Source organism: Kryptolebias marmoratus, linkage group LG10 (assembly GCF_001649575.2).
Source record: "Kryptolebias marmoratus isolate JLee-2015 linkage group LG10, ASM164957v2, whole genome shotgun sequence".
NCBI classification, from domain to species: Eukaryota; Metazoa; Chordata; class Actinopteri; order Cyprinodontiformes; family Rivulidae; genus Kryptolebias; species Kryptolebias marmoratus.
This window is the reverse complement of record NC_051439.1, coordinates 10,328,505-10,350,522: the sequence shown is the minus strand read 5'-3', so window position 1 is coordinate 10,350,522 and position 22,018 is coordinate 10,328,505. Positions and strand designations below refer to the sequence as shown.

Below are 22,018 nucleotides of genomic sequence, written 5' to 3'. Positions count from 1 at the left end.
CCACACCTGAAGCCAAGCTCTGCCAGATCTATTGCAATTCAAAACCCAATTTAACGAGTGTAATCATCGCTGCCCTTAGCATGCAACTTATTTTCATTTCCTTTTATCAAATGAGGAGCAACCAGTCTGCAGCAGCCTTTAGAGGAAGCCATTTCATGCAGAGATTTTGTTCTCCCCAGACTGATAGATTAAAATGAATCTTGCCATAAATACTTTCTATCACAAAGGGCCATTAAGAGAGAATGTTAGGAGAGTCTAAATGGAGGCCATTTCTTCTGTATGACTGAGAGCATCGAAGAAAGGACGTGAAGAGGGAGGAGATTTGAAACAAAGGAACAGTGTGTCAATGTACTTTTTCAAATTCAACATTTCTGAGGCCCATGAGTCATCCTTCACTCAGTGGCCCAGAAAAAAATGACAAATGATTCCAGCTGCTTTGTAGCGATTCAGTGTGAAAGGTGATATGGCTATCAGTGATGGCTTTGACCCCACTGTAACACCATAGTCTGTAGGGCAAAATAAGAGCTTAAAAACAACACTAAGAGTTCAGATCCCTATTTATGTAACATTCCACTGTGAGCATTATAGAACAATTTATAGAAATATCAGATTTTGTCATCAAGATGTTGTATTTTGGCATGAGGGATATTTCCACCTGTTAGTGATGCTAGATCAGGTCTGTGACGGGTGTGAGTAAACCCAGTTTTTTTCTGATTCAGATTGACTTAAAGACCATCAATAAAGAAGTGCAATAATAAAATAGAGCTGCAATTATATTTCAGTGTAGACTAAGTAACCCTGACCTACTTTGGACTTTCCATTTACCAGAGGCAAAAAACACATAGAATGGGACCAGTTGTCTTTTTATGCAACAAAAAATTGAAAATCTAAATCAAAACACCAGGTTATTTTGACATTCTAAAAAATAGTTTCCATATTATTATCCAGTAATTTGTTTAGACATTTAAACTTGTATTGCTGAAAGGGAAACACCAGGTTGAGTAACTTTGTGTTTTCTAGTTGCTAATGAAATTCCATGTAACTCTACATACTAAGGATACAGCTGATATCTTTTAAAAATAATCCTCCCCTCAGATTCGGGAATATTTTAAAGAAATGGGTAATGCATTAGACATACATGGGTTCTAATGTTTGTTTGTTTTGTTTTTTTATCTCGATAAAAGAGGTCAGGAAGTATGAAAGGAAATGTGGCATTTCAAGCAAACAAACATAATAATGCTAAGGCTTTCATGGTCACAAACACAAAATTACGCCAGCCTTTTCCTCACAAGGCAGGAGAAGATAAAACATAGGCCTACATATTGTGACGTGCATTCTCCATGTTAGGCCTTTATTGAAGATATGTATTGATATTAGTGAAGGCCAGGGTTCAGGGCAGACTGAGGTTAACTGCCATCCTCTGACAGCCCAGAAGAGAAAGTGATGTGCGCAGTGGGAGGTCACTGTGTGTCAGTCCGCCAGCTAACACTGGCTCATTGGGAACCTGGCACGCTCCATTTAACTTCACAGGACATCCACTTCCTGTGTGCTTCACAGACACACACACACATCTGAACACACATCAAGACCATTGGTCCTGTAGCTCCTCCTGTATGGCCTTGCAAGGCTGCCTGCCTCCCATAGCCTTCTTGGGAAGCTAAAGTCATTCTGCCTCATTAGGGTAATTGAGACAGGTCCTCCAGAGACTAAAGAGCTGCTGAATTGCTACCCACTCTCGCTTTAAAGACCACTTAATCAAGCACTTCTGTATGTATGTTTTATTCTCCTTCTTTCAAATAATTCCCATCTTTGTTCTTGTCATACCTTTCATTCACTTTTTTTCCCCCTTCCTTTAGTCAAGTCAAAATATAGTGAGATGTCAGCTAATTGCTTGTGTGAAAATGATTTAGGGAGTTTCCATTTCTCGACTACAGCTCCCTGATGTTGAGAGAGCCTCTGGTCCAAGGTAGTGTGAATGGGTGACAGCAAAGGGAAAAAAATGCTGATGTGTGAAGGTTGGGAAGGAATAGGAGAGGGGCGCACAATGAGTGAGGGAGGGGGAATTTTTTTTTTTACCACCTCAGCGGTTCTTGGGGCCGTGCTGCTCTGCGCTGACAAAGACACCCAGATTGCGGCCAGAGGTTGTCTCAGCGAGGTGAGGTGTGCCAGAGCACCCGTCATGTAGCAAGTCAGATTTAGCAATACTGCTGGGTCAGGTCGTATCCAGATTGAAGTTAGAGTCATGGCCTATTCCACACAGTTCGCCTCTTCTCCTACTCACCATCGGAGAACTAAACCTTCCTCCTGACGTTAAGAAATATAGACTAGTGCGTCTTGTGCTGCACTGTCTTTGTATGACTTTTAGTAGCAGAAAACTCCTCAACATGGACAACCCTGCGATGTTATCTGCTCCTGTGAGTGTTGAAATCAACAATAGACAAAGAACAAAAAAAAGAATGCAAAGGATGTCACAAGAGGAAACTCTGTCTTTTATCATGCCCCTTTTGATTTTTCTGTCTTCCTCTGTTTTATATATATAATTCTCTTGATTTTCATCATTCGTATTTCTCTAGCTCAACTTATCCACTTTTCTCAGCTCCTTCCTTCTTATCAGTGACAGGCTGGAAACAGCAGCAAGATAAGACGATGTGAGGGCCAATACAAGGTGTGGTGGTCGAACACCCAGCCAGATTAATCATTGACATATCTGTCGGTTAACAATGGCAAAATGTGCAGCTCAAACTGGTAAACGAGAACAGAAACAATGGGATAAATTTCTCCTCATAATGAATTACGAGCCCTTCAGCATTAAACTACTAACTCGAGTTGCATACTGTTTGTCGCCTGAAGTGTTGCAGGACAGATTAATGAAATGAAGCTGCCACCTCATGTTATAATCAGTTCCTGTCACTCAGTCACACAGACGTGCAAGCCACATTTACAAATATGCACGCAGTGAAAATTCAAGTGCACCTGGGTTTCATTCATAACTCCAGAAAGTAGAGCCTTTAATAGCACTTAAAATCATGTCAGCACAACTGATTGTGTTGCTTTGAGGCTGCATTTGTTCAGTGTAACTTATGCACGTGGTAATTTAGCATTTTTATGTTAGCTGTTCTCTCAGAAAACTACCTTCCTCTTACTAAAACAGAAATCAGGATGTGATTTTTTGTTCATTTGAAGAGGAACTCGGTTTGTTTCTTTTTTATGCCACTGTAAAAAGTGCATGCAATATTTTTGAACGATCTGTTTGATAGGATTAGAAATCATTTAGCGTGCTTGAAGGGTTATGGTTTTGTTGCTAGTAGAAAATGGGTGGACCTTTGGCTGGAACTGTTGAACTTAAAACTCAAGATCTCATTTGTTGAGAGATGCTTTATCAGTGCACTTTAGGAGCTGATAATTGTTGCAACTTTTACAAACAACAAAAAAGGAACTATATGACCCTTTTGTGGTATTAGTGTCTTTCAGAATGCTAAAGTTTATTCCTTTTAACCTCTTCACAGTTCTAATAATACAGTAAGTGATACAGTGTTTACAGTATTTACTCAGTGCTACAGTTTTCCTTGGCATACCTTTTTGAGATGTCATGTGTAAAAAGTGTTCTTTAGTCTGCTGTAAAGAGAGAAAACTTGACCAGACCATGGAGCATGAAATCAATACAAGTATCTTCTCCTTATGTCAGTAAAGTCTTTGACAGTAAGCCACATTTTAGAATGGTAGAAAATGAAAAAGCCTTGAATTTTCATCACTGAAGACCGTGTCCTTTATTTTCACAAAGTTTTCGTTTTTTATCCCAGACAGCTCCCGCTGGCTCAATTAACTATTGATTAGATTTGTGGAACTGAATGTTAATAATTAACAAAAGTGGAGATAGCATCAGCAGCCTTGCAAACAACTTCAATACAGAGGCCTCTGTGTTTCTGATCAATAGGGTGGGGACAACATGCGCAGCAGACACTGTGTGGACCTCTTCAAGGTGGCCATGGAAACAGAGAAAATCACATTTTTATCAGACATCGCAGCTGTGTCAGCAACAAACACCTAAGAAGTAATCAGATGGTGGCTGTTTTATTGAAGCTACCAGAGTGGAGAAAACTCTGTCTTTGACATTTAAAGATAAAATTAATTATTCTCCAAATTCTACAAGATAAATGGAACCTGAAATAGTTGTGCCTGTAAAACTAAGATTCGGTAGGTTCTTTATCGTAACTCCCTTTTGCTCCAATTAAAATGTGTCAAAGTATAAGCAGCTTTAAGGGTGTGATAGCCGGGTTGTGTCCAACAAAGGCCATGTAAGTAAAGATGTAGCATACAGGAACATGAAGCTCCTTAGGGAAGCCAGTACTGTATGGGACTGTTGGGGAGGGGAATTGAAAAAGGGCCTCCAGGTAACCCTATTTGAATATGAATGTCTCCCTTGATCCACATCAAGGGCATTGACAGGGCACCTCTATCTACAAGTACCTCCAGTGGATGGAGTCGTGCGCCTGTGTGTTTGCGAGTGTGCACAGTGGATTGCTCTGTGCAGTCATCATCCACCGCATTATTCCAAGGTACTTTGTACAGCGCATTAATCACAGGGACCCTTGAGCACATCCATGGATCCAAATATTCCGACCTTGAGGTTACAAGAAAGACATTAGTCCTGATCCATTCAAAGTACTGGAGACAGGGAGGGGAGCAGAGGGAGGAGACAGAAAAGCTTTCAAGGTAATGAAATTCGGCCATAATTTAAAAGAAAAGACTTGTAGGGACAAGTCTGGGCCTCAGAATAAAAAATTAAATTGGATTTTTTTTTTTTCATTTCCCTTTTATTTTAAATTAAGCTTAAGTGCATGAGGGGGGTAGTTTTTCTTTCTTCCTTTTTTTCCTAACAAAAGCACGATAACAGCATTAACTTTGAGAATGAATCGAATCATTTCCAAACCAATTAACCTTTGACAGAGTGGATGAGTGGACAAGAATAAGAATGGCACAGAGTGGAGGGGAGTGATGAAGGTGGGGAGAGGAGAGCAGACGGTAGTTTGGGGACAGCAGCGTGGCATGAAGACTCATGGAGACCACCACACATGCCGGAACTGTTAGTGGCCGACCTGAATGAGGAGATGTTGGATAAATGCTTCCATGGCCTCTAAAGGCAAGGCAGATACTGGATGCAAGACACAGAGGATGCTGAGGTGAATCAAGCCTGCAGTGGCTGTGCAGCTTAGTCTGACTGATAGTCGAATAGGTCTGCAGTTAACCCCACTTATTATTTATGCTCTTGCTCCTTTTCTCCCTATCTATTTCTATTCCTCTCTTACTGGCTCACACACAGCTGCAGCCGGTCCATTAAGTTAATTAAAGGCTCCATTTTGAGCTGGAGCCCACTAGCAAATACAAGTGCCAATCAATAGATCTCTGGCTTATTTTGTGGAAGGGAGGGGTGGAAGCATTGGTGCTGCATTCAGGGGACATGATTTGTAGCTTTGGCAGAGAAGCCATGTTCCTCTCTGTCTTGCCCTCTGTCTCTGTCTAATTTGGTAGTCACCGTGCACGTTCGGCGATCTCCTTCACCTTTTTTCACTGTGATGTCATCTATCACTCTTCCCTCTCCAGCTATTTGCTTTCCCCATCTGTCTACGAGGAGCCATTGTCCTGTGTTTCCAAGCAGAAGTGCATTTATTTTAGTCACCATCTGCATGGGGAGCCAGATGTGTGGTCTTGATCTAGTGAACATTTGTACCTGATGCAATTAAAGTTTCTCCCGTCACTGCAATTGTTGCGCTGGCAAACATAAAAAAGTACAGTATGCTTCCGGCCATGGTTGTTTCCAGTGCAGAAACAAATAAATAATTAAGTTTAAGTGGTATCAGCTTTAAACATAGAACCTGGGTGACTTTTTACAAGTCCAAAGCAGGTCTAAAGAAGTAAACAGTTTAATATTGATTTCCACTAAAAATCATCTTCAAAAGTAAAAGCTTCCATTTTCCACAAAAAATCAATTTTTTTTTTCTTTTTTCTTTTTTTTGCTGCTGTCTCTTACTACTGCAAGAGTGGAAGGCCCACAGGCTAAACAAGCATCATCAGCCTCATGTGGTGTTCGTGTGCTATGAATAATGGCTCAGGGTGGCAGGCGGTGTAGCAGTTCAAGATCCACAGACAAGCGCTCTCCCCTGGATACCTCCATTCCAACAGTCCCCTCATTCCTGCAGTCACACCGGCAGCCTGGAAGTGGCGCAACTCATCAGGCTTCTTCCCAGCAGTAATTCAACAATTCTCTCCCTCCAGGGAGGCAGCCACTACATGTCTTGATGGTTAGCCAGTGTTGTTTGTTGGGGGCTTTTTCTTCCACCTCCCTCATTCACTACTCCTCTCCCTTCTCATCTCTCATTTTCAGTGAGAATGCCTGCTGCTTTTTCCACTTCTCTAATCTAAACTCCCTCGTTTTCCCCTTCTCTTTTTTCTTGGAGAAACCCCAAGGGGGCTTGTTCATATTCTCTCCTCTTATTGTGTTTCATCTTTTTCCTTATGACACAGAACTATCCCCCCCAGAGTATCCAGCTTTCTGCCAGGGAGAAAACGCATGGTTAACCCCATTTTATTTTGTCTGTTCAAGGGTTCCTCTGCAAAGCTCTACTGCTCACAGCTGAAGAGACGGTACGGGCGTTCAACGGAATTAAAGAGAGGGTCATTTTCTCAAGCGGAGCATTCGAAAAGAACCATATAACAATGAACAAGCGCCTTACTGAAGCATCTCTGTACTACAATTTTTGTGAAAAGGCTATTTTGCCCCTCTGTTATTAGATAGTTGCTAGACTTTCTGAGTTCTGAATGAACAAGAACAAGTTGTCTATGTATGTGTTCATTGTTTTTAACATTTGTATAATTCATAACCATTTTAAAAGTAATTGTACTATTATTAACTTATGAAATTAAAGAAAAAAATGTCCAGAACAGCAAAACAACATCAAGTTTTTAATGAAAATTTTGATAACAAATAATAGGATAAAATACACCAATCAAATATGTATTTTGATCCTTGCTTAGTATTTGGTTAAACTTTATTTGATGGTAAAAAGTTGATTCTGTGAGTTTGGTACACTTTTCCTTTTAGAACTTCTTTTTTGGAAAATTTGTAAAACCCTTTAAACAGGTTGGATGAGATATCCAAGATTTTTCTGTAGCTTTTCCAAAGTCAGCAGTATGTTTCAGTCAAAGTCTTTTCAAAATGTCAACTTCTGTCGCAGCTTGAGGTTCTGACTACTGGAAAAGGTTTTTATGCCCAATTGCTCTGTAGTTTTCTCCATCAATCATTCCTTCTAAACTGACTAGTGTTACAACCCCCATAAAAAAAAGGAAAAAAAAACAACAACATTTCTACAAAATGATTTTGTCATCACATGTTCGACTGTAGAAACAGTGCCTGGTTTCCTCCGTACACACTGTTGGGAACTGTGTCCAAATAACTTAGTTTCATACAATCAGACAATTCTGCCTCTTATGGTGATAGAGTCATTCAGGTGTTCTTCAGCAATTTTCACAGGCTCCTGCATGTTCTAGTGAGGAAATGATTCAGCCTGGCTGCTGTATCGTAAAAGCCTGATGGTGGAGTGGAGCTCCAGATTGTTGTGGCAACCACTTGCTTTTCGTTGCTTTCAGGCTTGTTGCATCCTTCAGATCTGTGGCTGAATGCATTTCTTCTTACAGATCTACTTACAGTTTTCGACCTTGTGGTTTTGTTTTACCTCTGGCATGCATCATCTACTGTGAGACCTTATTTAAACAGGTGTGTGTGTGTTGTTAATCATGTCTAATGAATTCAATTACCCACTGTGGACTCCAGTCCAGTTGCAGAATAATCTAAAAGGACCCATGATAGAAGCAGGATTTGCCAGAATTCAGTTGTGAGCGAAACAAACATGTATGAAACCAAGATGTAACTGCCGTGACTCAGGAGGAAGGGCAGTCTTCTGCTAATCGGAAGGTTGTGGTTTGGTCCTGGTGTCCCCAACCACATGTCAAAGTGTCATTTGGTAAATCCTCAAATGCATGTAGCCCCTGATTCTGGGAATCAGTGCATGAATGTGTGAATGAGACATGTGGTGTAAAAGCACTTTAGGTAGTCAAAAGACTGCAAAAGCACTATATAAATGGAATTTATTTGCCACTTTTACAATATATAGTAGTATAATTCAGTCACTGTTTTAAAAGAACAAGATAATCTAAAATTTGTCTTTGCTTTGTATTCATAATATTGTGGAGAAAAAGAAATGTTTCCTTTATAAGATGTTTCTCTAATGCAACAATTGTTAAAACTTGAGAGGGACTAAATTCTCTGAAAATCATTTAGTTATGGGACAATGTACAAAGGATTATAGTTTTAGGGACTACTAGTTGAGCGGCACTGCACTGAATTAACCTCTAAGCAAAAAAAACAAACAAACAATGCTCCTATGTCATGTGATGCAACTGTGAAAAAACAGAGTTATCAATAAACACGTTAGGAAATATAAAAATGCAAATGGTTAGATGAGAGAAATGGGGTGATGGAGAAAAATAAGGACCCTTTTTTTAATGCTGTTTCTGCAATGACCTCATCTTTCTTTTTCCCCACTCTTTTCCTCTTGGTCTATTTCATTCTCTGTCTCTCTATCTTTTACTTGTATCACGCACACTGAATTTCTCAAGCACACGCGCTCTCATCCGCGGTCACCCCGAGCACCTCATTTCTCCCATCCTCCCTCCTCTGCAACTCTCACTCTGTGCGTAATTCAATCATCCCAAGGAGATGGATATCCGTCCCCCAGGAGCGCTTACGCTCTCCATTTCCTAAAGCGCTTGATCAGATTAATTGATTGTCCCCCCCTCATCGCTGCGACCCCCCCCCCCTTTCTGCCGACCATGGTGGCGGAGGGTGTGCCAAAATCAGGTTTGCATTGATATTTTAAAAAATGACTTTTTCCGTCTGCTTCTAGACAGGCTTTGTAAAAGGACAAAGGGGAACAGATAGAACACAAGAGCCAAGAGAAAGAGGATGATTGGTGACATGAAAGGGTGGACGCCTGTAGAATCAGACAGCAAGGATATATGGAGAGGACAGAACAACAACCTGGAGCACAGGAGACACCGAGCTGAACAGGAGATCGGGGAACATGATAAAGCAGATAGGCGATCAATGAAATAAAATAAACAAGACAGTTTAGGAGGTGTATTGTATATGTGAGGTAAATGTGTGCACCTGTATCTTTGTATCATGATGTTTGGCTGCAAGCCTGCAGAGCACAACACAGGGTAGAGATGGGTGAGTCAAATGAAGCCCCACCGGGAGCACAGGAAGACCTCAACTCATCCATTATAACTGAAAGCCAAGCGTCTGCCATGTCTCCTGATTGCCGAGCCCCTGTGGAGTTCTGTCCCTCTTTCTGCCCCTCTCACCCTCTATCTCGCTCATTTTGGCACTGGGCATCGCAGTAGATTACGGCGCCGTTCCAGGCTTTTGGCTTCTGTGTTATGGCAGGAGACAAACACACGCAAACCATACACCTGCTCAGGCACAAACACGTAAAAAAAAAAAAAACCCAATCGCACAAACACACAGTCACACAAACACAAACAGACAGGGATAGGAACTCGCTCGACTCGCTCGACTCGCTCGACTCGCTCTTATCTACCTGCCGCACATGTTCCCCATACGTGTAAAGCTTTTACCTGAGCGCCCCATTACAGCTGAGGCTTTTACCTCTAGAGAGCCAAATTACCTTTCAGATCCAACCTTCCCTTTTTCAACTTGCCCTTGATATTTTGTTCGCTTGCATTTCCTCTGTATGTATAGACTCATACACTGCCTGTAAGGCTAAACATACTCCAAGAAGCACACAGATACACTTACACTGACAAAGCTGCAAGTGTCCGTCCCCCTGATTGCATTGTTTGCACTTTAAATGTATTAATATTTTTATATGTAGGAATGTGGCCATGACAGAATAAAGCAAGGTTTACCAACATTTCTTTTCAAGAATAAAATCTGTCCTATCACAGTTTTGTGTTCATGATAGGAAATTGTGTCATAACACAGCTGTGTTGGAAAATCAGTTCTGTTACCTATATGAACATTTGACGCTTTTCTGAAGATTGTCAATTGAACAAATGAATCAACTTCAACAACTGTAATATAAAATTGTTTTTTTTTTGTATAGACGCATGCACAGCCTTCAAGGCTTGACATAGCCCAGTCGTTTTTTTATTCAAAGGTCTTACAAACAGTATACACACAATAAAGAATGATTTCTCTCAACTATATTACTGTATTTAACCCACTACAACACTGTGGTTTAATTATCTCTGCAAAATGTGTTTGTAGTTTTCTGGAAGTTTGGGGGTGCAGTCACTGGGCAGTACAGTTATCAGCCAATAAAAGCCCATGAGAGGACAATAAAAATAATCAAACATATGTTTTTAAGGCTGTCCCCTCTTCTCTTGCTGCCCTATGTCAAATTGCATCTCTGTATTATCACCTGGTAGAACAGAGACTTTAACATAACGTTCAGAGATGTCAAAGTGACAGACAACTATTAGCATAAATGCTTTTGAATTAAAAAAAAACAAAAAACAGATTAGCTGCTTAGAAAAAGTCAGGTCAGCTCAACAATTATATTACTCACAAAGTCCCACACAAAAAAGGATTCAAAAAGATGTCAGCTTCCAGCTAACACATGAACATATAGTTTCCCCTTCTGCAACTACACAGGAGATGTTAGAAAACAAATTGTTTCCTTCAGTCTGACTTTCCACTATGCTGTGAGTGTAAACAACTGCATAACCTAGTGGGCTGCGCTGCTACAGTGTTTACAGAAAAATGCAAATAACATGCAGCTGATGATTCACATGGTCCAGAAACACATACTGTCCTCCCTGCTGCTCGGACCATGTAATTGGAAAAAAGAGGAAGAGGGACTGCACGTGCACCTTCACAAAATATGCCAGTATTGATTAAACGGACTTGTTTAGCTGAATACGAGGCGTGTTTGTTTATATCATGGCAAGGCGGTGCGCCATTCTGAGAAAAATGTGCATGTAAAGCTGGTATGGAAGAGAAAACCTGAATGTACACGCTTGTCTTCACAGAATCATAATAACTGATGCATGTACGCATGTGCACTGCAGCCACATGTAAACACAGAACACACATGTGCATGCACTTTGTATACTTGGATACTCAGCACACAAAATAAACCAACACACAGTTTATTTTCTCTCTAAAGGACTCACTCTGTTTCTTACTTTCCGCAGACTTTTTATTTGCTTGGAGGCTGAGCTCTCAGACTGGGATTGATCCTGAGCTGCCGTCTTGAACCTGCGCCCCTAGGGCAGCTCAGTGCAAACACACAGCAGCCCCTCTCCACTTACTCTGGTCACAGTTACATTTTCTGTTACACTCTACTCATATGTACGAGCACACAGCAAGAACTGTTTTTTACCTGATCTGCTTTTAACAACGTCAGTCAAATAGGAACAGTACTGCTTTCTTAAAAAAATATACAAGAAACACTTTTTCAAAGTTTAAGTGCAAAGAGAAAGCCACGATTTGAGTAATAAACTCTTTTTTTTTTTTTTTTTTTTGGCCAAGACTTTAAACTGACAAGACTGTGTGTGAGTAATTGGGGGAAATCAGTAAGTATAACAGAAGCACTCAATGTGACAGCAACAATTTCATACACCGCATCCCATTTACTGCGTGCTTTTTCATGGTCAGAGCACAAAAAAATCCATTTCTTCTTTTTTTTTTTGCTAACACAAAGATTCATTTGAACATCTTATATAAATAATTCATGCAAACAGAGATGCTTTTTACAGTGTTTTCACCTGGAGACAGACAGCTAACTAGGGAGAACTCACTCACCCACCCACCCACCCATCTTTCTTCCCCCCTTTGAAGTGAGGGGAAAGAAAAGGGAAGAAACGAGGCATAATTTGCTTGATTCGTTTATCATTGTTTACTACGAATAAATGTCATTAGGAGTGGTTGTTGCATGACAGTTGTAAAGTTTCAGAATACCTGGCAGCACTGTGGGAGTTTAAATAAAGCAATATGGTGATTAGAAAAATGCATTCTTCCCACACACACACACAGTACCAGTCAGGAGTCAAACATAATGGATCTGTGGGGAGTTGAAAACACATATACACACACACACACACATACCTACACAATTGCTCCCTGTGTTTGCTGTGCCCGCCCTGAGTTCCTATAGAGTTTATGATTGATTGGTTCTGTGACTGGTGCTGTGAGACCAATGGAACCTTCAGCAAGTCAGCTGATCTACACTGCCTCCTACAGGAAAACAGCACACACTAGGCTTGTGAGCATGTGGAAGCTGTCTTCATCACCTTAGTGAAGTTCATAATGTTTATATAGCACTCTTCAAGTCTTCAGATTTAACCACATTTATTTGACAGCAATGGTGGATTCAAACAGAGGGGGAAAAAAAGCTTCATCTTACAACTATGAACCGTAGTATGGATTGGGTGTTTCACAAATAATGTCTTCACAGCTTATTTGATGTTTTTTGGAAGCTTCTAATTAGGTCCCATTAGCTTTGCATGTACTCCTGAAGGATATTTACTTTACTGAGAGAACCTACCCCATCCCCATTCTGACATACAGCATCTCCTCATGGCACATACCCCCCGCCCCACCCACCCGCCAGCTTTTTCAGCAATAGTTAGTGAAGTATTTGTAAGGTCTTATTTAACAGTAGTGGCCCTACCTTCCAGGTGATGCTGTTCCCTTTGTTGTCATGTGACAGAGCAATCGGAAACTCTCCCCGCTCGTAGTACCTGCGAAAGTTGGTAGGTTTGGAGGGCCGCTCTTTAAAAGCCCCTGCAGCTGGGGGGCCCACTACCTGGTGAGGCAGAAAGGAGAAAACTTGTAAATAGAAGGGGTGGAAGCAAAACAGAGGAATAAATTGGGTCAGACATTTACATCTAGTAAAAGTGTTGTATTATGAAATTAGAATTGACTTTTTTTCCCCCCTGCAAGAATAGAAAGACTCCCACTGCCTTTTCTTAAAAAATATTCAGGGAGACACAGGTGGTCCTCTCCTCCTCTATGGAAGGCAAAACACAGATGCGGGGTTCAGTGTGTGTGCTTGTGAGTTGGCCCTGTAGCCAGAGGCACTGCCAGAGGCACTTCAGGGATCATCTTTTTTCTGCCTCTATATTGAATATGTGCTATTACTATACGGAAAGCCAAAGGAACTTTACTTCTCCATCAGCCTCCATGTTGGCAGCTGTGGCCATTCATGGTAGAAGACATGCAACAAATGTACGCAAATACAACACAGTAAAATGGAGAGCAGGTGTTACTTATGAGGTCAAAATTGGATTATATTTTGACATGTTTAAAGCAGCTGTTCTACAGGCAAAGACCGTTTACTCAAATGAAGCCAGTTTGTCATCTGAAGAACCACCTAAGTTGTCTAAAAATGCCCAGTGTTCAGTTTGTTCCAGAGAAATTCACTCATGGACTTGAGAAATTTAGGTAAGTTAAAGTGAAATTGCTACAGCTTTGCAACAACATATTGTAGTGGACAAAAACCAGAATGTTGGAGCCATTTTTTTCCCCTTCTGTGTGCATCCTTCATGATCATTCCCTGCCATCTGTGTCACGCTGCCACATGACTAGCAGATGTCTTGCTGTTAATAATCTGCAGATTACCACCCATTGAGGAATAAAATGGTGCCACTGCAGCCCAAAAGCAGACGTTGTTAAACAGAATTGTCCATTTTTTACAATCAGAACAACAGAAAAAAAAACAACTTACAAATATTCTTCCACAAGAACATTTTTTAAACCGTCACCACAGAATGATGTCATAGATTAAAGCTTAAGCTACACGTAAGACATGGCTAGCAAAGCAAGCAAAAAATGATAAAAAGAAGAGAGGAGAAACTATTACAGGAAACCCCTAAGAGTATCTCTCTAAGCACTGGCTGCATTTTAACAGTCATAATGCACCATGGGATTGCAGCACAGTCATTTCAAATGAATCCGTTTGGAGCATTTGTTTACTATGCTAGGAAATACTGAATAATATTATGCTGAATTAATAGGAGCAGGTTTGTATACCTGCAGGAGAAAGACAAACAAAACAAAATGTGTGTGACTAACAGTGCATGTAAAATGCAAGAAAAGGCACTCTGCAATCTCAGCTACTATAGTAGTTTAAAAGAAATTCATCACTACAAACATGTATGCCTATTATCACATTTTTATACACGCCTTATTTTGTCATTTCAGGTGCAGTGCTGTCTTTATTCAGCTATTGTTTTGTTTAACTTAATTAATAAAACAGCTTTAAAATTACAGATTCCTCAGTTTCTCTTTTATTGGGATCAGTTAATTTATCTATAATTGCTTGAATTGTTTCAAGTTGACATTATCATGAGTGCCGCATTTTCAGATTGCCTCATTAGCATTCAATTTTGATCTTGTCAATCCTAGATTGCAATTTTATTTACACTTTGAAACATGTTTTGCTGTTATCTCGCATTTGGTCCACACACACACCCCCACTCCCTGTCCATCTCTGTTCATTTCCATCACAGCAGGAGGTGTTTTGCAGCTGTAGAAGCAGGAAGGTGCAAAGCTTGCGAGATCAGGGCTGCTCCAGCCTGCAGGAGTGACAAAGCCCTCATATCCAGGTAGCTACAGCGTCGGTTGAGCCACGCTGCACAGGGAGACTAAAAATAGCTCTGACTGGGCAGGGAGGAGAGAATGAACTCAGACTGCATTCACTGGCTGAGCAGCTTTTATGGCCAGGAATGATGACGGTGCATTTCGGCAGCCTGCGTGCATAGGTGAAGTGTTTCAGGCTTCGCAGCTATCTCTCCGTTTTCTTCCCGCCGCTGACAGGCAGTGTAAAATCAGCATTCATAAAAACACACGCGCGGTGGCATGTTTTATTGCGTCTATGCGTGTGCCACAAAAAATAAACACAGGAGCCCCTTCTGTGGGCTGACAGTGCTGGCAGCTTAAGGAGAACTGCAATAAAAAACGAGCCCGTGGAGAGATTATCACCCGCCAGTTTCCTGATGCTATTCCAATAATCTGTATGATCCTGTTCTGCCATTCATGACATTCGAGTATGTGTGCTGGGAGGAAAAACCTGCTGCATTTTAAATTAGGCTGATACGTTAGCTGGAGCCAATATCTGCGTTTGTTTATGCTGTTTGTTTAGTTTTGTGGTTTTCTGAGAACATAACCATGGAAAGTGTTCCTAATAAGACCCAAAAGAAGCAGTGTCCATGGTGTGAGGCAGAACAGACCTAAGTTCTGTTCTTTATGGATCAACACAGATTTGTGCTCAATTTGTTGGCCACAACTGCTGCCGGTTTTGGTTTGCTATCTGGAAAGTCAGCATGCGACCTCATTCTCAGGTCAGCAAGTTTCCAAATTATCTTTGACTCATTTTCTGGTTTTTCTTGCACAAAGTGTTTGCTGGGTGTCAGTATTCAACAAAAAAACAAATTCATGTTTAAAGAAATGATAGCAACAGCACTAAACAAGAACTTCTGAGTCATTTTCAGAGTTGCCATATTTTGGTATGCCCCAGATTCATCTGGAAATTTTTTCTCTCATCCATCTAAACATAATTTTCCGCATCAGTAAAGCAAAACAAGGTTATTTAGTCTCTCAACTTTGTCCTGTCTGTTCCATTTTTAATGACTGTGCCTGGATGGATGAGCAACAAAAAGATTTAATCCATCCCAATGTAAGTCTGGATCCTAACTTTTGAGTGACACTTTACGCTTTTGGCTAATCAAAAAGTCTGGTCAAAACACAAAAAGTAAAAGGAAAACCTGTACAAGTAGATAACAGTCCTCAGCGGAGGCCATAAAGCGAGCTTGTGAGAAAGCAGACTACAGAACACAGGGAGAGCTGGTGCAAAGCAATAACTGTCTGTTTTGTGTGCCCCTGGTGCACACATCAGGGAGTCATAACAAGGTAGAACTGGTCAGATGAGCTCCGGGCTGTCATTTCTTTCCTTCGTCTTCGCTCTGCCTCCAGACCTGTTTACTCCCTAATGCGGTTGTCCGCTCCAACTAGATCCACCGTAAACCCGGCTGCCGCAAGACCCACTGAGGAAGTACACGTGCAAACATCCTCTTGTACACAATCTCTCACAACACCACACACGCTGAGCTCCCCATGGCCAAGCCCCTGCAGAGGTGATTGAACGCCAGCAGGGCCTTGTGGTCCCGCCATTTATAAAGGTGTCACCACAAGAAACAGAGATGCTCCCTCTAACCTTTATTAGTATGGCACTTCCATGGCTCTCCTGGCTGATGTTGACACACACAGTGGAGTGGAGTAGTCAAAAAAAAAAACAGCAGGAGAAAAACAAGAGAAGCAATAAAGAGAGAGGCCAAGCCAGGATAAAGGTGGCGCATGAGATAAAGGAAAGAGACACACGAAGAAGTTGGAAAAAAGCTGGAATGAAAAAGAACAGAGAGGCATTTTACATGGAAATGGAAAATGGGGGAGGATGATGGAAAGATAGGAGAGGAACATGGAGGCAAGGTGTGGCTCATCATTTCTACAGGGAGTTCAGCACGATGGGGCTCCTGCAGCATGTATGTGATTCATCACAATGCTTGCACATTCAGCTCCTGCGCTGCTCCTTTACCATCTCATTGCCTTTTTATCACCACCCAAAATCACCTCCGAATTTCTCTTCCAGGGTTTCTTTCATGCAAACCCTGAACTGCTCCTACTCATGCGCAACTTGAACTGATTTGTTGTTAATTTCCATCTTCATTTCTATCCATTTTCTATCAACTTTCTACCTTTTTTTTCCTATCAGGGCAGAAGAGCATTTCGACACCATGTCGTTGCAGAGAGATAAGTGTGCCACTGCACATGGGTGAATTGCATCACTTGTTTACTGAGGCAGCAAAAGAGATGGACACTCACTTGCTTGCTCACTTGCTCTGCATTTCTTTCCAGTTCTCAGTTGAGGAGTTATTGAAATCAACCTCCATACAGAAGGCCGCCTTTCCCGAGGCAGGAACAGAAAGGCCAAGGTTCCCCTAATAAGGTCAGCTTGCACATCAGTGCCAAAGGCAACAAAATTAGTTTCCTTTTTTATGGGGCATTTTCTGCTGCCGGAGCCCACGCAGCAGCATCCCTATCAGCCAGAAAAGATTCGAGACTGAACTGATTTATTTGAAAATGAATATGAATTGAGAAGAAATAAAAAGAGGATAATGGAGGCATTTAAGGAATCACTGCGTTAAGATCATGTCTGAGTAATCGCTCAGCAGGATATTTTTGCTTACTCCCTCCCTTTGTAAAGCAAAACACAGAACGGTAGGAGGCTGATTCCTTTGAGGAGAATACATCTGAAATATTTGAGCAGCACTTCATTAATTTTTCATGATCAAACAGCAAGACGTGTGAGGCAGTGAGTCCTGTTATGTGCAGAAATTAGCCATGTTGTTGGAGACAAGGTCGGATGAGAACAAATGAGTAAAGAGCTCTCACTGGACAGGAAAACCACAGACTGATGAAAGGTAACAAAGTCTCTTTTTGTTCACAGCTCACAGGAATATATCGGTGTGCTTTACAATTGTGTCACAGACTTTGCGTCAAGTGTATCATGCACACGGGTACAAGGGTAGGGGTGTTTGTAATAAAATAAAATAAAAAGACAAAACCTCTTGGTGTAGACGGCACCACACACCTCACGTCACTACAAAGACACAGGGATGAAACAGGTGACAGCCACCTACAATTGAACTGCGTGCGAGAGGGATAACTTTAAAGAGCAACTTCAAAAGGCGGAGCAAGCATTGAAGAGCGCCCCGCTGTTTTCTGTCTTCTCTAGTTTAACCCTGCGACTTAAAAGAACGGCACAGACACAAGGAGACGTTAACGGGATGTGAAAGAAAGAATTTGAGGTGGGAGTGTGTGTGTGTGTGTGTGTGTTGGGGGGGGGTTATAAATGAAAGAAGAGCCATGTGTGTGTGAGAGAGGGAGCGAGAAAGAGAGGGAGCAAGAGAATGCCCTGAGTACGTTCCATCTTCTCTGTGTGGCCCACTTATCAGCCAGGCAGCAGGGCAGCCTTGTGCTTACAGAGAGCCCTATTGGCTGATTCATATCACCAAACCACAGCTGAGATGATGGCACGGTGAGTCAGTCTGCATGCCACTAGAGGAAAATATTCACTTTTATTATTTATTCTATAAATGGAAAACCAGATGCACCATAAAAACACAGATCCATATCGCTGGAATCACATTTGTTGGTCCTGAAACCAACCAGACACTTTTGATGTAAATCGACAGCGAAACATATGAGGACAGATGAATGTAAACATATATATGGGTTTGAAGTTTACAATTTTATTTCTTTTAAAAAAAACATCTGTTTGCAACAATGCAATGTCATCCCTTTGCAATAACGAAGTTGTGTATTTGCACAAAACAAATCAATCTGATCATGGTTTTATGAGTGTAATCTTTAGCAATTATAGTGTTTACAGTGGCATGAAAAAGCTTTGAGCATGTTGCTGTGAGATGTAAAGTAAAATCTGATCTAATCTTGAAGTTAAAGATGATATAATTCTTAATTATTTTAGAAAAAGGCTGTTATTTTTTTCTATTATTTACAGTTTGGAAATAATAAAATATTTAAAAAGAGCATAAAGCAAAATTCTAGGTGTTGTCAGGGTGTGGGGAGTTAGGAAACAAGGATGCAGACTGAACACGATGGCTGGAAGAACAAAAATAAGGAATTAAATCACAAAATAAAAAGACTGACAGGGCCAGCAAAATAAGCTTCAAACTATGCACCAAGGAGCACACGGGAACCATTTGGGAGCAAAAACAGTATGACAGAGTAATGAGAAGGTGAGAACTGGGAGTATAAGTACTGGAAGAACAAGTGGATGCAGCTGGACTGATTGGCAGGTGAGTAATGAGGAAGAGAAACTGCCTGCTTGAGGGATTGCAATCATGTATGACGCAGGAAAGAAACAGGAAATCAACAAGGAAGCATCCAAACGATAACACAAGGAAAATCACGGCAAAATGAACTGAATCTACAATGACAAAAAGAACGAAACAACCACAAAGCAACGGGTTGTAACAGGTGGGCTTCATTTTTGGCACATACAATCTGTAGCAAGCAAGCAAAATCTCAATTTTTATGCAAATTGTTATTTACTTTTTAATAAAATTACAAACTTAAGAAACGACTACCTGAAACTAATGTTATAGCTTCTTTTTTCTTACTTTGTGGACATCAATCGTTTTAGTTTTCGATAGAGTTGAATAGCTACAGTGAGGAGTCCATGGCTGCTAATTTGGGGCAAGGTTTGTCTAGATATTCATGAAGCTGTGAAACTGTATCACCTGTCCGTTCCGGAAAGAAGTTGCAAGACTATATTTGTGTAAATGAAAGTCCAGCTTTCTAAGACAGAAAAGCATGTAAAGAACCAGCGTTTCCCTCTCTTATTTCTGTTTACTAAGGTCAGTTGGTTATGGTGGTCATCTTGAATTGGATTGAATCCAAAAGTTAATCAATTATAAATGTACAGCCGATGATTAGTTTCTAAGAGATTTATTAAAATCTGTTCAGCGGTTCATATGACATTTTGTTGACACGACAGACAGACAAACATGCACGCAGAAAGACAGTTAAAAACATTATCCCCTGCCACCAAAAGGCATAATAATCACCTCAAATCAGAGCTCAGAGTAGCAGCCAAACTCCTCCAAAAGCTACAACTTTAGTTTGTTTCCAAGTAAAGAGATGAAGCAATTATGCAGATAAGAAGGTAGTTGAAACAGACTGTCATAGAGAGAGATGGTGAGATGATCATAAGTGTCTGAAACAGGTGAGGAGAGGAGAAAAATGCATTACGCCATCCTTGACCAAATACGTTAGCGCAGAAGCGGCATAGGAGCTGAAGAGGGTTTGATTTTGCAGAAACAGGCAAAGGGATAAAAAAAAAGAACACACCAAAATAAGAATAACTCCAGCTTCATCACACCACACCATGACAATATATGTTCAAGCGTAGCCTAGGACTGACACATCCCTGAGGGTGGAGACAGACAGGCAGATGAGGCAGACCGCTTACCGATACAGGTTCTATCTCTGATGTGAGAATATTGTTCAAAAATGAAGAACATCATCTAGGTGATTAGTATGTATTGCAAAATGAACCCCGGGCTTCTTTCTGGTCTTATCACATTTCCAGAAAAACTTTCCATTGCTTGAAACCAGTCTTACTGCCTGTAAGGCTACCTGGTAAAAAAAAAATGGAGATGGAGGTTTGCTCGCAGAGTAACCACGCAGAGACCAAAGTCGGGCATGATCTGAAGTTTGACCTTTGTATAAATTAAATGAGAGAGAAGCTCGCTGAAGGCTATATCACTGCAAGTAGATAACCTGAACACACAGCTTGCCTAAATCGGCCATGCACATCTAGTCACACAAGCACACTCTTGCGCACTCACTCTGTTTTCTTGACTTATTTAAGTAAAATGAAAAAACTGCTTCTAAAGGTTACTACATGTTGCAGAAAAGAGATATATGCTTCCTCTGCCGGGCTGTGTTCAAAACTGGCAACCAAAAAGAGACAAAAATGCCCAACATAACCAACAGTTTTTAAAGAAAGGCAACCATTTTCTTGAGCTGACTGATTCAAAGAGCAGCTTTGTGTTAAAGTCATGCTGCTTTAGTAGCACTTTAGTAGCAGTGTCATTAATTTATCTAGCCATGTTCTAAATCCCTCCTCCCACTTTCCCACCTTTTGCCCTGCAATGCAGGTTGCTGACGCTCTGACAATGAAACAGGTGTCTAAGCCATTAGCGTGAGCCTTTCTGTGCCGCCTACTCCATCCTACACCTTTGATGGCAAGCATAAATCAAGACGGCAGAAAAGAAAAAAAGTAAATCAAGGGTTTGCTACAACAGCAGCCAGTGTGCCATCAGTCTGGTTGTCAAACACCAAGGAAAACATATGGTCATAGTAAAAGATCTCAAACACAGACCATAGCAAAGCCAACATTTAAATGACTGTGTTACTGTTATTTGTGGAGGAATATATATGATCTCCAAACTTCAGTCTCCTTTCATTTTCAATCATAAAATTATCTTTTAATGGATTTGCTACGTCATCTTCTCCCTCTTGAACCATATTGGCTCTCCACTATCTTTCTCTCTTACTCACCATTTCATCTCATAAAAAACTACCCTTTTTGACCCTCCTTCATTTGATTTTTTTTTAATGTTTTCATGCAGCCTATCTCAGAGGCATGTTGCCAAGGTAAAACGATGATAAGCACTAAGAGTCCTCATTAAACATCCCAATAAGAGAGCATCAATTGAATGTTTGAAATGTTAAAATAAAAATATGGCCATGACATTTGAGACGACCTCGGAAAAGTGGTAAGGAGTTCCTTTTATGTTTTAGTCACAATCTCTTACATTAGCACTCACATCAGCATCCATGCCACGACCCTATTTAGACAGCCAAGACAGACAACCAAAACAAAGTCAGTTAGATTCAACAACGCTAAAGAGATGGGTGTCAAAGTGGCAGATGGAAAGTTGAGCATCTGTCACTGTGCTGAACCATTTGGCTGAAATCAAAGGGAGACGAGCTCCTTCAAAGGACAGGCAAAGCTCAGTCTGAGTCCAGACATGCTCTGGTGTGCTCCACAGATAAGGGCCAAGAGGTTATATTGCTTTTCTTCATTCTCTCCCTTTGTTCTCCTTTGTCTTAAGGGAGCGGGAAGGAGAGGGAGGAAAAATACAGACAAAACTAGGAGAAGAAAAAAAAAGGTGGAGTGAGACAGAGCAGGAGAGAGAGGGAAAGAGAGAGAGAGAGAGTGGGGGAGAGAAAATGAGTCATGAACAAGTTGCCTGTCTTCCTCTGCTACAGCGAGCCGTGTTGATCAAACACTCGTTAGTAGAATTTGCTTGGTGTTTCCGGACGACGAGCATAATGAGCTGAGGTGGC

At 41.1% G+C, this 22,018-nt stretch overlaps 1 protein-coding gene across 1 annotated transcript in view; it reads right to left on the bottom strand.

Moving 5' to 3' along the window:
* pacrg (PARK2 co-regulated) overlaps positions 1–22,018 on the bottom strand; it is a 120,060-nt gene that overhangs the window by 88,322 nt on the left and 9,720 nt on the right. The window contains exon 2 of the mRNA XM_017413479.3: positions 12,753–12,887. Within this exon, the coding sequence (XP_017268968.1) occupies positions 12,753–12,887 (135 nt within the window). The remainder of the gene's footprint in view (positions 1–12,752; positions 12,888–22,018) is intronic.